This window comes from Cyprinodon tularosa, unplaced genomic scaffold, assembly GCF_016077235.1.
Source record: "Cyprinodon tularosa strain WSP-4 unplaced genomic scaffold, ASM1607723v1 ctg16, whole genome shotgun sequence".
NCBI lineage: Eukaryota > Metazoa > Chordata > Actinopteri > Cyprinodontiformes > Cyprinodontidae > Cyprinodon > Cyprinodon tularosa.
The window spans coordinates 1675724-1689134 of NW_024038437.1; the positions used below are offsets into that span (position 1 = coordinate 1675724).

The 13411-nt window shown below is 38.9% G+C and overlaps 1 protein-coding gene across 1 annotated transcript in view; it reads left to right on the forward strand.

The window, feature by feature from the left end:
- tubgcp6 (tubulin, gamma complex associated protein 6) overlaps nt 1–13411 on the forward strand; it is a 38184-nt gene continuing 24773 nt past the window's right edge. The window contains exons 1-9 of the mRNA XM_038280426.1: nt 1–345; nt 2607–3411; nt 3504–3667; nt 6139–6352; nt 9326–9484; nt 12098–12219; nt 12378–12441; nt 12542–12651; nt 12772–12863. Of these exons, the coding sequence (XP_038136354.1) occupies nt 2629–3411; nt 3504–3667; nt 6139–6352; nt 9326–9484; nt 12098–12219; nt 12378–12441; nt 12542–12651; nt 12772–12863 (1708 nt within the window). The 5' untranslated portion in view covers nt 1–345; nt 2607–2628. The remainder of the gene's footprint in view (nt 346–2606; nt 3412–3503; nt 3668–6138; nt 6353–9325; nt 9485–12097; nt 12220–12377; nt 12442–12541; nt 12652–12771; nt 12864–13411) is intronic.

Below are 13411 nucleotides of genomic sequence, written 5' to 3' on the forward strand. Positions count from 1 at the left end.
AGTGGGTTGGCTTCAGGACTGCTCGTCGCCCGCGTTTGTTTGATAGAATATGAATGAGAAACATAGCTTGAATTTAGCTACGGAGTTTATTTTTTGACATTTTCCCCCTGTTTCTATATAATAAAACTATAAAGAATCGGCTAGTATAGATACATATGGAGCTCGGTTGACTGTCTTCCTTGGGTTTGTATGTTTACCTAACAAACGTCTCGGAAATGGAACATAACTCTCCAGTCTGGTGCTAATAAATATTAGCAAATATGGGAGGTTGGAGCTCTTTGGATAAATATATAAGGAAAACAACGTGAAGAGGGTTATAAACATCACACAGAAGCGTCGTCCTAGGTTAGTATGAAATTAAAATAAATATGGAGTTTGATGCAGGCAAGCAGAAGATAATATTGCTAACACTTAGCATGTTAGCAACATCCACCTCTATGTTAACATGTAAAGTGTTGCGGTAATGTTAAGTATTATCTTAAATCAATGTGGTTTGTTGATGGCATTACATTAAACTTAACCCTGGTCAGTAAAGAACACAGTCCTGCATGTTCAAGATGTTTCTCGGATCAGATTGGGATAAATGCATTTAAGAAAAACCATGTTAATTAGAAATCAGTGACACTGAAGCAGGGAAACATTCTCAAACATGCAGGGCAATGTTATGATGGTTGGGGTTTCAAAACACTTCACTGCTCTGTGCCATTCAGGACGTTTACCTCCACCCATCTTGAAAAGTATATTAGTTTGGGTCTTTTAATAATGCTTTAATTTAAACTTTTCTCTCTTGCAATTATCATGACATCACTAGAGCTGCAGCTAACGATTATTTTGCAAATTAATTTTTTTTTTCAATTAATCCTTTAATTGGAATAGTTTCCTTAAAGAAGATTTTTTACGAAATTGAACCAGGTGAAACATAATCTTTTTCCACTTGAAGAGGTCTGGGTGGAGCATAATGACAGACGAAAACATTCTTTTTTGTATCTTAAATGCAAAATGTTTACATATTTTTTTATTGTATTTACAATTTTGATATATTTACTGTTCTAAGTAGGTTGCTCTGTAAGAGCAGTAATAGATTACTAAATTAGTTGATGATCATTTCAATAATCGATTAATCACAATGAATCCCATTAATTGTTTCAGCTATAGACATCAGCCAACTTATTGCACACCTCAGTATAGTTTCACCTTTCACATTTTTAAAAGGGTTTAGGTTTGATGAGTGTTTGGGATCATTGTCCTGTTGTTGATGGAATTCTGACTTGGGGATAATCAAGAACAACCTCGGACCCCCCTCCCCCTCCATCTTTAACCAAGTTATGTGAGTTTTCCATCACCGAGAACTGAAAGGTTGCTGACCAAAATTGAAGTGAAATGCAGAGTTTACATCAAAACGCTTGATCCTCTGCTCAATAAATCTATACACATGGGCAAACCAAACATCATGTAGATGAGAGCTTCACAGTTTGATTAGAGAAAAATGAAGGATTTGCCCTTGATAGAAGAATGTCTGTGTTCCACATGTTAAGTGTAAGCTTGTTGCATATTGAAATGACTCTGTTTCACTGCCAGTGGTATAAAGTGCAAAGCTGGTTGGTTAACGAAAAGCAAATTTCTCTTTAAATCAACAGGTTGTGGATAATGCAAACTATAGACCATGCTTAAAACTAGTGTTGCACGATACCAGTATCGCCCCGATAATGCACTAAAATGGTGGTATCAGTATTGGCGAGTACCAAAAAAATAGGGCACCGATACCATTTTGTTTGCCAAAAGTTTATTTAAATATTGTCACCCATTCCAGGTAGGCAATAAAAAGTACTGGATTCACTTTATATTAGTCTTTTTCCTGATTCACAAAGGTAGGCAGCAGCTTGATAAAGCCATGATGACAATTATTTTACATCCAAGTAGTATGCAGTTCTTCATATATACACACAGACACGTTAATTTCAAACAGATGGTATCGGTATCGGCCGATACTGCACAGCCAAAATGGCATCAGCGCAACACTACTTAAAACCAGACTCCGAGGCACAAAAACAAACCAATATATGTGAGCGCTTCCAATTCTGAGAAGAAAAGTTGCATATCTACAAAAATGTGCCAGATTAGGGTGGGTGGTTATAAATGGCATGTTTTTTGTCTTTAACTTGCTACGGGAGATTAAACTATCTATGGGGCGTTTTAAGTTGTGGCTGTATGTAAAGTTTTGATTCAGTTTGGGTGAAAGAAAATCTACATTACACCTGAACTGTTACTGTCATTTCTGTTTTAGAAAAAATGGTTAAAGCTGATATAATTCTAGTTAAGAAATAGTCAAATACTTAAAAGTAAATTTAATTTGACACTCATTTCATGTTGGTTATGCGTGTATGAGTGTGTATATAAAGTGTTTAGAGGTAGAATAAGGTGATGTATTCTAGGCTGTTTGCTTTTGAACAGGTTGCAGTTCAGTTGAGCTTCAGAGGAGGGTCAGATGTTTGGTTTAAAATATGATCTGTTGAGGTTTTTGTCAGGGTGTCTTGGCAGTTTGTGTTTTGCAGTTCAGAGATGGTTCTTAAAAAAACTAACATGCATTTTTTTTTTTTCCCACCAAGCGTCCAAGACAGAATAGCCACCATGAATGCAAGCTCAAACAATCCCACAGAAGCCGCCCCCAGCAGCAGCATCACTGAGCTGCTTAGCGCTCTGTGTGACTGCAGTCTCTCCGGGGTGTCTTGGAAGTGTCGAGCCCTTGGAGGAGTTTCCAGAGATGCTTTCCACAGAGCTCTCAAAAAGAAGGCTTATGGCGCCCTGCTGTCTAAGCTTTTTCAAGATGGCACCAAGCGGCCTGCCTTGAGACCAAGTCCTGTGGCCAACACTCCGCCTAGGAACAAAGTCCTGATGATGTGTTTTGACTTGCGAGTGGCCGGGTGCCGAGATGAAGCGGAGGCGCTGGAGGACCTGCTGGGGAGGCTGCCTGAAGGAGCCTCCTCTGGTCTGACAGAAGTAGACTCAGTGCTGGAGCTCCTGGTGTGTCTTGCTGGCTCTGCACCTCCGCCTCCTACCTCTTTCAGCAGAGACTATATGAGACGAGAGAGGCCCGTTCTACGAAGGCCCCAACCCTGGAGCTACCAGAGCGAGGAGCTACAAAGACTTGAAGCCAGGGCGTGGAGTCTGGTGTGTGCGGAGGAATGGGCAAATTTGGAGACTCTGTGTGGATCTCAGCAGTTGATAAACTCGCTGCCAGGGACGGGGTTGCTGACTTTGAGGACTAAAGTGGAAGCAGAAGAACGATTTGAGAGGGAAACTAGGCTGACATTGTTTGGGGCACTACAACACACTCGAACATCTGACATGGACATCAGACTGGACCTCCCTCCCATTCCCAGTAATGTCGATGTTACTGGACTGGCTATCAGAGTAGGTCACTAATGATTTAACCTCAACACAAAAACTAAACTTTAGGATTTCTAAGATATTCTACTGAAGCACATCTTGTGTGACCCGTGCAGGTTCCTCACTATTTAGATCAGTCTGAGGACGAGGGCTTCCAGTCATCCTCCAACCTGACACCAGACTCTCAGTCGGAGACGAGCCCTGTTCCAGATGTTGACATCTGGGAGGCTGTCCGCACATTTGAGCCTGGGCGCCGCCGCTGCTGGGAGTCCGTAGGCTGGTAAATGAGCCGTTTGCTAATTATTAATGTACATCCAAATAAATTAGAATCTCATTGAAAAGCTAAGTAGTAACATTTACAGACAGTAATGTATTTGACTAATTTCTGTATTTTTTTCACATATTAATTTATTCATCTTGATGAAAATGGCAACAGCTAATGAAAACCCAGAATTACGTTCGTAGGAAACGTGACTGAATACATTATAAAAACAGTAGAAACAGCTTTCTTTAATATGGAAATGTCTGCCTACTGAAAGCTATTTCATGCTCTGTACATTCTATGTTCTAAAATCTTTTGCTTTGGCCCTTTCTGCAAAAATTACTGCATCAGCTTTTTGCAAAGAGAGGCTCAACTGGTTGCCCTTCAGAGGTGTTCAGGAAGCCCGTTGCTTTAACAGCACCTGTACTATTTGTTCTGGTGTTCTATCATCTTCCTCTCTTCAAAAAAATCATAATTTCTGTGCACCTTTTAGATCAGACTTGGCAAATAAAGCCGGTGATCCCATGTTCATTGAACCAGCCATTATTGTCAGTGTGGGCAGGTGCCAAGTCCTGCTGGAAGATGAAATTAGCTTTTCTATAAAGCTGCTCCGCAGAGGCGAGCATGAAGTGCACCACAGTGTTCTGGCAGAAAGGATTGCTGACTTTGGATTTGATAAAATATCGTGTCCAACACTTAAATGACACATGGTCTCTCAGATTATCCACGGCTGTGTAAATTTAAAGGGAAACGCCTTTTTTTTTATTTTTACATTGGGCCCTTGATTTTACGTTTTTACATCATGTTCTACTCACCCATATGAGTTTTGTGTCATTTGGAGCCGTTCTGAAGATATTCTGTTAGGTTATATCCAAGTAACGTCTTCCTATGGGCAACGACTTGAAGGCACAAACTCAACTGTTCATAATTTATTCTTTATGGTACGCCATCATTCATAACATGTAGGCGAATCACTGTCCCCCAGACATTTCATTTCATTTATTTTAAAACATGATATGATTTAACAATGTTTACATTGAATGCTTCACAAACATGCATCATGTTTTAAAAAAGGAGTAGGATGAAGCATTAGCTTATTAGGCCCTACCCCTCAGTTACATGTGTCATGGTGGTAAAGGATAATTATTTACAGTAAGACAAACAGTATACCAACTTTTTATATATTACTCTTTTTTTTGTATTCATCAAAAATACTTTTCTTATGTTCTTTTTTGAATTGCTGGATGCTTTTACATTGTTTAATGTTTTTAGGCAAGCTGTTCCAGAGTTTCACTCCACTAATTGATAAACTAAAGCTTTTTTTTATTGTTCAAACATACTTAGTTTTGAAATTTAATTTTCCTCTTAGATTATATTTTCCATCTCTATCAGAAAACAATTGTTGTATGTGCGCAGGAAGTTAGTTATTACTACATCTGCGGTTATTTATATCTTTTAAAAACAAAGCGCCGCATGTATGATGTTATTCGCGCGCCGGACTGGAGTTGTGACAGGCAGCTCGGACCACAGGCGGCTCCGCTCTACCCCTTCTATTCATTCGGCGAGCTAATCTGAATCATTTAATTCCATTTCGAGAGCGAGATCATCTGTGGTAGTAGCACTAGACATCATTCGTTTTTAAAAGATACAAAAATAAAAAATATAACCTTGGATGTCTGGGGGACAGTGATTCGCCTACATGTTCTGAATGCTGGCGTACCATAAATGATAAATTCTGAACAGTTTAGTATGTGCCTTCAAGTCGTTGCCCAAAGGAAGACGTTACTTGGATATAACCTAACCGAATATTTTCAGAACGGCTCCAAATGACACAAAACCCATATGGGTGAGTAGAACATGATGTAATAATGTAAAATCAAAAGCCCAATGTAAAAAAAAAAACAAACTCTGGATCTAAGGCAGCTTGTATTCTGTGCGTCTCCCCTTTTCCTCCAGTCTCTATAGTCCTTAAATTTGAAGAATAATAGTCCTGTTCTTTTTCTCCAAGTGGGTAAAACACTGATGTTTTCTACATTTCAAAAATAGATCGACAGAAGTAATGTGAGAGTTATAGCCCACATTCTGGATATATGTCTCTATGGTGGACTTTGAAACACTGACTCCAGCTCCTTGTACAATTCCTCCAAACTCTTGAATTATTTTTTTCTCTCAAATGTTGAAGGCTAATTAGAAATTTGTTTTATGTCTAAATAATGATCTTTTTCTGAGAAAATACATTTTGGGTTTTAATTGGCTGTGAACCTTTATTAAAGCGAACATGGATGAAGTAACCTTGAAAAAAGTAACCTTGAAAAAAAAAAAATTCCTAAAATCATACAGCAGTTTATTATATTAAACAACTATAATGAGTCATGAGTAAGAAACATGTCTAGTTCAGTTGAGTAAATGGCAGAAAATCATACAAATAAGTAAATGAAGAAAGTGTACTGTGGATTTAAACTGAATTTCTTTGATTTTTGTTTTGCTAGCCCACCTGGAAAAAAGGAGTCCTACTTTCTCACAGAAGGAGGCAGGGAGACATTTGACCAGCTTTATCGGCTATGGGAGGGAGAGATGAGGGTCGTGAGTTCCGGTGCTTCCTCTCCTATCCTCATGCTGCCTCTAGACTCCCAGACGCAATTAGTATCCGACCTCCTGAATGTTCTGATTGGAGTGGCGTCCACCACCTTCCCTCTCAACCAGGTGAATTCGTCGTCACTTATTACTGAGACACACTTAGATGCAATCTTTTTTGGCACAGTGCCACTGCGCAGCAGCACACAGAGACATTTGAGTCATTGCACAATTAGTCTGAGATATAAACAAACGCATTTCCTTTTAAAAAAGGTTATTACACTAAAACTTCTAGAGAACTGAGCCAGATCGTGTCAAGCCATTAACCTGATTAAACGATCAAGGAGTAAATTGCAGTGTTCCTCATGTTAAAAAACAAACCGCAGGAGAGAGCAGCAGTTGCTTTATTGTGTCCCATTAAGTTTTTTTTTTCTTCTGTTTCAGGAAGGCTATAGTCTTTTCTTTCATTGCTAATTGAATCACCATTCCCTGATTTCCCCTGGCCCCTTCCTTATCCTGTTACTGCAGGAGATGTTTGACACTAACATAAAGACATAAGAATAATGTTTAGAGCACTTCTCAGTAGTTCTCAAGGCTTTTAAATGTTTCTAGGACTTTTTGTTCCACCATCTTTAGTGCAGACTCCATGACCTTTTTAAAATGCTGTTAGCTGGAAACCTACTGTACAGCATGAGGATGGGCCTGTCATTATGACTTGTTGCTATCTTTATTCCAGTAGACGGCAGTCAGAGTGATCTCTGCTTAGAGAAATCAGGAAATATATTTTTAAGGGTGGGGCAGCTATAACATAGCTGCTTATAACAGTCAAAGTCAACTGGATGCTAATCAAAATAGCTACAGCTGCTAGAGAGGGCCCGTGTAAGTTAAATGATCTTAGAAATATTTGTTTAAAAAAATCAGCATATTCTCATATAGTATTTAACATGGTTTTATTTATAATTAAAACAGGCTAGAAACAGGTTTTCTTTCTAAAGTTTAATTGATTTTAACTGATAGAATTACATAGATTTTCTAAATAATCTCTTGTTCTACTTAATCTATAACATTTTTTTTTTTAGGTTTCACACAAACTGTTGCTTCTAAAATCGTTCAGCTCCCCAAATGTGATTCGGGTTAATTAGAGAAAAACTAGCAGGTGTTCCTAATAAACAAATTGAATACAATTTAAAATTTCTCAACACGACTAAATAATAACAAAACTATTTATTTATTTAATTATTATTCAATTTCAGCACAAAATATCTCTTTATTACCTGCTGACGTCTTGAAATGCCTCAACCCCTTCAAGATGAGTATGTTTAGAATGAAGCAGAGCAGCTTCTGCTGATCTCCAGTTAGCCAACGGATTCCTCAGAAACCTTAACTCAGCTCATTAATAATTCTGGGTTTGTGTTGCAAAAACCTTTTCTAATTAAAAGCAAAGATTTTCCCTGACAATGATGGCTAGTAGCATCTTTCCAGACTTCTTTTAGGGACATTCCTGGTTGGACTTTGAAATATCCTTGGGATCATTTGTTTACATTGTTGCAAAGACCGAGTGAGTGTGTTGCTGTGGCTAAGGCAGATTTCATCATTGTTTTATTTGTCAGGAGAGCAGTGTCTCTTATCGTCTGTGTTCTTCCTGCATCTCTCCATGCTCAGTTAGGCTGCGTAAACCTCATTTACATGCTATAAAATGCTGGCTGTCAGCTCACAGCACCGGGCTCTGTTACACCATATATAACACTATACATTAATATACAAGAATCCAGTGATTTTTAGTTATTTATTTCAAAGTAATTGCATTTTTTCAAGGTATTTATTTACAAAACAAAAGCATGCAACCATTTAAAAATGGGTTCATCACCAAAGTTTCTCTTGAGATCCACCAGTAAAGATCAAAAAATTTTTTTCAATTATAGAAAATGTTTAAAGCTACAGTGTGTAACTTTTAGCGACATCTAGCGGTCAGACTGCAGACTGCAGCAACATGAACATCTCCCCCCCACCGCTTCTCCCCCCCAACAGTACGGCGAGCGTTACGGGACAAAATGTCTTCCATGACGTCCGCATCACCTACCTTCTCAAGTGATGAGGTTTGTTTACATAGATAATTTTACAGATAGTATTTCATTAATCTGTGTAGGGTATAGATTTCATGTAGACTTAAGATAATAAATATACCCGTTATTTTTTCTACATCGTGACATTTTGGGGATCTCGCAATCACTAGTTTGTTGGCTCTGCGCTGCCGTAGCGCAAAGATGTCTGCCTCCATGGCTGCGAGACCCGCTCCTATCTAATTATAAATAACGAATTCTAAGGCAACGTAAATATTAAGGTTAAGAGGCTGAGCTCGTAGATGATGATAAAATAACATAGTTATGTATAATATATTACATTTCTGACTGTATATCCCTGTAATTATTACACACTGTAGCTTTAAATAAACCTTGCTTTTAGCTCAACTCCTTGTTGTTATACTGAGATGCTGCCATAAGATCCTGTTTTAACATGAACAAGAGCAGGTAGTATAAAGTAGATTCTTGGCTTCACTGGTAAAGCATGAAAACTAGCAGTCATATTGTAAAGATACAGTTTCCTGTTGTGCATTCCTTGTTGCGTCTTAAGGTTTAGCAGAACTGCTGAACTATTTACAGACCTTTTTTTTTGCAAGACTTCATTTCCTTTTTTGTAGAAAAAGCATTTTAGGAAATCAGATATGACTCACAGTTTGTTCAGAAAACTAACAAAAGATGAAGTTAATGTGATTTTTATATAAAACCTTTTTGTTTTGTTGACCAGGTGTGCTTTTATGAATGCCTTTATGGCTGGAAAATATTCTGTTCTTTTTGTTTTTTCTGTGTTATCCCTGAAGGATACTGCGTAGAGACACAATTTCTAGTTCTTATAAAACTTCTGCTTATGTCATCTAATAAAGTAACTCCACTGACTTCAAATGCCATCAAAGAGGTGACTCTCCAAACACCCCTGAGTTTCATTTTCCCTGTTACAAGTGTGGAGAATTATTATTATTTTTTATTATTATCAGACATCCCAGCTCCTTGTAGACCTTTTCTAAATATGTGCTTTCTATGACAGAGCGTTCAGTTCGACTTCAGGCCTGGTGTATGCGTATCGGGAGCTTCTCCAGAGAGCGTGTCTCGTCTTCTGGGGGAGTTGGCCCAGTATGGCACCTACTACCTGAGGCTGAGTCGCTTTTCTCTCCAGAGTGCTGACAAGAAGGGCCTAGTCTTCCAGGTATGTTTATATAATCACCCTTAATTAATGCTGCTGGGACCACGTTTTCTGTCTTGTATGCTGCACTAATGTCATTTTTACCCCCACTGTGTTCATCAATTTGGAACATTTTAATAGTCCCTTAAGGGACAACTGAAGACAGCCAGGCCTAGATAGACACACTCTATTTATGACAAAAGAAAACCATCTAAAAAAGTATAAGACAAAAGCACTTCAATAGCAGAAAACATTAAAAACACCAATAATGAGAGCAGCCTCTATGGTTATACAAGGCTGTTTTATCATTTCTCTTGTTTAGAGCACCTTGAGAAAACATAATGTTAAACCTTTTCATCACCTTGGAGCCACATACTTAAATTGGTTTTTTGTGTAAAATTTCATGTGATACACACTAAGTACACAAGTAAGCTGAAAATAAAAGAATCAAGAGCTTTTGAGATATTCTTTTAATAAAAAACAGATGTGCTTTCATATTCTGTCTTGTTTGTTTTGATCTCCCTAAATCAGAGGAGTGCATCTAATTGCCATCTGAAATTACATAATCTATAACCTGAAATTACATACATCAATTTGAACGGAGATGGACCATTGTAAAGAGAAACAGCCAAGAGGCCAAAGGTAACTCTGGAGGAGCCGCAGATGCCCATTGCTCTGTAGATGGAGTCCACTGGGCAAATACTTGTAATGTGGTCCACAAATCTGCTGCTAAGAAAACAATTCTAAGAAACTTTTTCTCCATGTTTGGTTCTAGTTCCTGGTGTACAGACCTGAGTGGTCTGGGAGGTTGATAAACTGACAACAGCTCTGTTATTTGTTGAGGTGCTGATCTATTCATTGGTTTATAGACTTACCAAAGGATTCTAGTCTATTCTCTGAGCTACAGGGAGCCAGGGAAGAATCTTAAAACCAGAGCTTATGTGCTCTTTCTCAGTTCTAGTAAGAACAAGGGCAGCAGCGTTTTGGATCAGCTGCAGCTGTCTGATGGACTTATTAGGCAAATCTATAAAGACATTGTTGCAGTACTCAATTCTAGTAAAGATAAATGCATGAATGAGTTTTTCTTGATCACAGTTGGACATTAGTCCTTTAATCCTGGAGAGGTTTTTCAAGTGATAAAAGGTTAACTTAGTAACTGCCTTTATGCACCTCTGAAGGTTCAGGTCTGAGTCCATCATGACACCAATCTTTCTGCCATAAACAGATGTTTCTAGCTGTATTAGCTGGAGCTGTGAGTTAACTCTTGATCTCTCCTTTGGTCTGAAAATTATTTCCTCAGTTTTGTTTGTATTCAGTTGTAGAAAATCATGATGCATCCATGTACTGTTCTGTTTTGAGCATCTAACCAACGCTCTGATGCTTTTATAGTCCCTGGTGACATTGTGATGTAAAGTTGTGTGTCGTGTGCATAGATTATGATAACTGATCTTGTTGTTTGCTATAACCTGAGCTATAACCTGTCATACCTTGGCAATTTAGACAGCATATGCCTGATGTACGAAAAATCTGGCAAAAACGCTGGCATGTATAAGTTATGAGCACGCTGAAACACGCTGGCACACATTGACATACGGCAAGTACTTCTGGAATTTTTTTGCTCGCTCAAAAGATTTTGAAATTTTTAGCATTCTCAAAATTTCTCATCCTTTGCTGTACGTGGGCCATAATTTACAGGTAAGTTATTTGATTGTTGACATACGTTAAGTGTAAGTTACTCATAAGTGGTGGCATCTAGCTTATCCAAAGCCAAAGTGTAACTTGTTCATAACTTATGCGTAACTTATCTCTAACGCATATCAACGTATTTGACGTGTTCCAGATGACCACTGAACGTGTTTCTAACTTACAGTTACTGTATAATGCCGTATTGGCATCGTTTTGGTATAAAAGGGGGTTCACAGGAGGAAACCGTCAGTACTCCTCCAGGATTCAGGACATACGCTTTGGAACCTTTATGAATACTCGGGAAAGTTCAGCGTATGCCAGCGTTTTAGAAGATTCTGGGACGTCAGGCATATGCTGTCTAAACCATAGAGGTGTGACAGGGGCTCAAGGGGAGCATGTAGATGTTGAATAGGAGGGGCTCTAGAATGGAGCCTTGAGGAACTCTGCATGTGATTTTTCTGGTCTCGGACTTAAAGTTCCCTATTGACACATAGAAATGCCTGTCCTTCAGGTAGGATTTAAACCAGTCCAGTGCTCTACCAGAGAGGCTGAGCCAGTTTTCCAGATGCTCCAAAAAAACCGAGTGAATACCAGAGTCTGAGTTTATATTGATGTCATTGAACACCTTAATCAGGGCAGTCCCTGTACTGTGGTTGGCATGGAAACCTCACTGGAAGACATCAAAGCAGAGATGGTTTCACAAAATGTTAACTCCATAAATATTAAAGTATACCATGTTTCTCATAATGTGCTTACATGAAAAATTAAGATGTCTTTATTCCGCTCTTTCAAATAAAGTTTAGTCACTGTTGGATTATTTCAGCACTGAGCTGAGAATGAAATCCTAATACAATCCTTTAAAGTTTGTCGTAACATGAAGGTTAGATGCATCAGGGTGTGAATACTTTTGGAAAACTATGTATAGGACTGATCTTTATTTCTTTTTCCAAGGCGTTCACTGGTGGTCTAAGGAAGTATCTGCATTACTACAGAGCTTGTGTTCTCAGCACGCCACCTACTCTCAGCCTGTTGACGATCGGCTTCCTTTTCCGCAAAGTTGGCCGCCAGCTCAGGTGAGATCGCACCTCCTTTTTGTCATTGCTGCTGATGGTTTCTTTTGTTTTTACTAATTTTAACCTTAACCCCACACTGTCAGACTGATCTGACAGAGATCAGCTCACTGCGTGCGTCACCACATCAAAAACTCCCTTCACTCTCTTTTCATCTCAAGGTACCTGTCGGAGCTGTGCTGTGTGGACGGCCCTTCGGGTACGGGCCACGCGACCTTCCCTGTGGTGAGGGCTCTTTTATCTACGAAGTGTAATTTGTCATCTATCATGGCTGTGTTTAACCTTCCGGGCGAGATGTCAGCTCTGTTCATGTGGCTCTCCTCAGGGTGTTAAGCTGCTGTCCTACCTCTACAACGAAGCTCAGAGTAACTGCAGCAACGAGAACTATCCCGTCCTGCTGTCCCTGTTGAAGAGCTGCTGTGAACCTTACACACGGTTCGTGATGCTGCAGCTTCACCTGAAAGATGCATTTAAAAATCTAGAGACATGGCGACTCTACTAACATGCATAAGCTGTTTGAGCAGTTTTTTTTTTAAGAGTCTTTGCTTCATTTAGGTTTGTGTCCGACTGGGTGTACAGCGGCGTGTTTCGAGATGTTTATGGAGAATTCATGATCCAGGTCAATGAGGATTACCTCAGTTTTAGGGGTATGGAAAAGGACACACACACACATAAAGGAAAAGCTTGCTAGGCAGACTGTCTATAGTAGGAGGGGGAAAAAAAAGATTTGATTTGAACCTTTATTGCCTAGTTGGATTTGTCCTTGTGTCTATAAAGGATGCCACAAAGTTATTGAAAAATAATAAGCAGGGAAGGGAATCCGACTTGGCTGTGGGAGACCAGAATCATCTCCACTCAGGAAGCCAGACGAACAAACACAAATAATATTGCTTTATTCTTTTTATTTAGTACACCCTGCTGATTGTAGGAAAAAAAACTTTAATAAATGGCTATCTCTCAGCCTTACCCTCAAAAGCTGGACTTTCTGAAGTATTTTTATTTGGTCTAATTAATCGGTTCCATGAGGAGAGCTGAGAGATGAAGAAAAAAACCCATCTGGGGTTTACAGAAGCTCCCTAACTTTTTGTCTCTCTTAAGTCTCAACATGCTTTTTTTCATTGCTACATTTTCTGTCTATTCACTTTTACATTTCATTCCCTGAAACTTAATTCTTAAAGGTAGCTTAAATAATTTT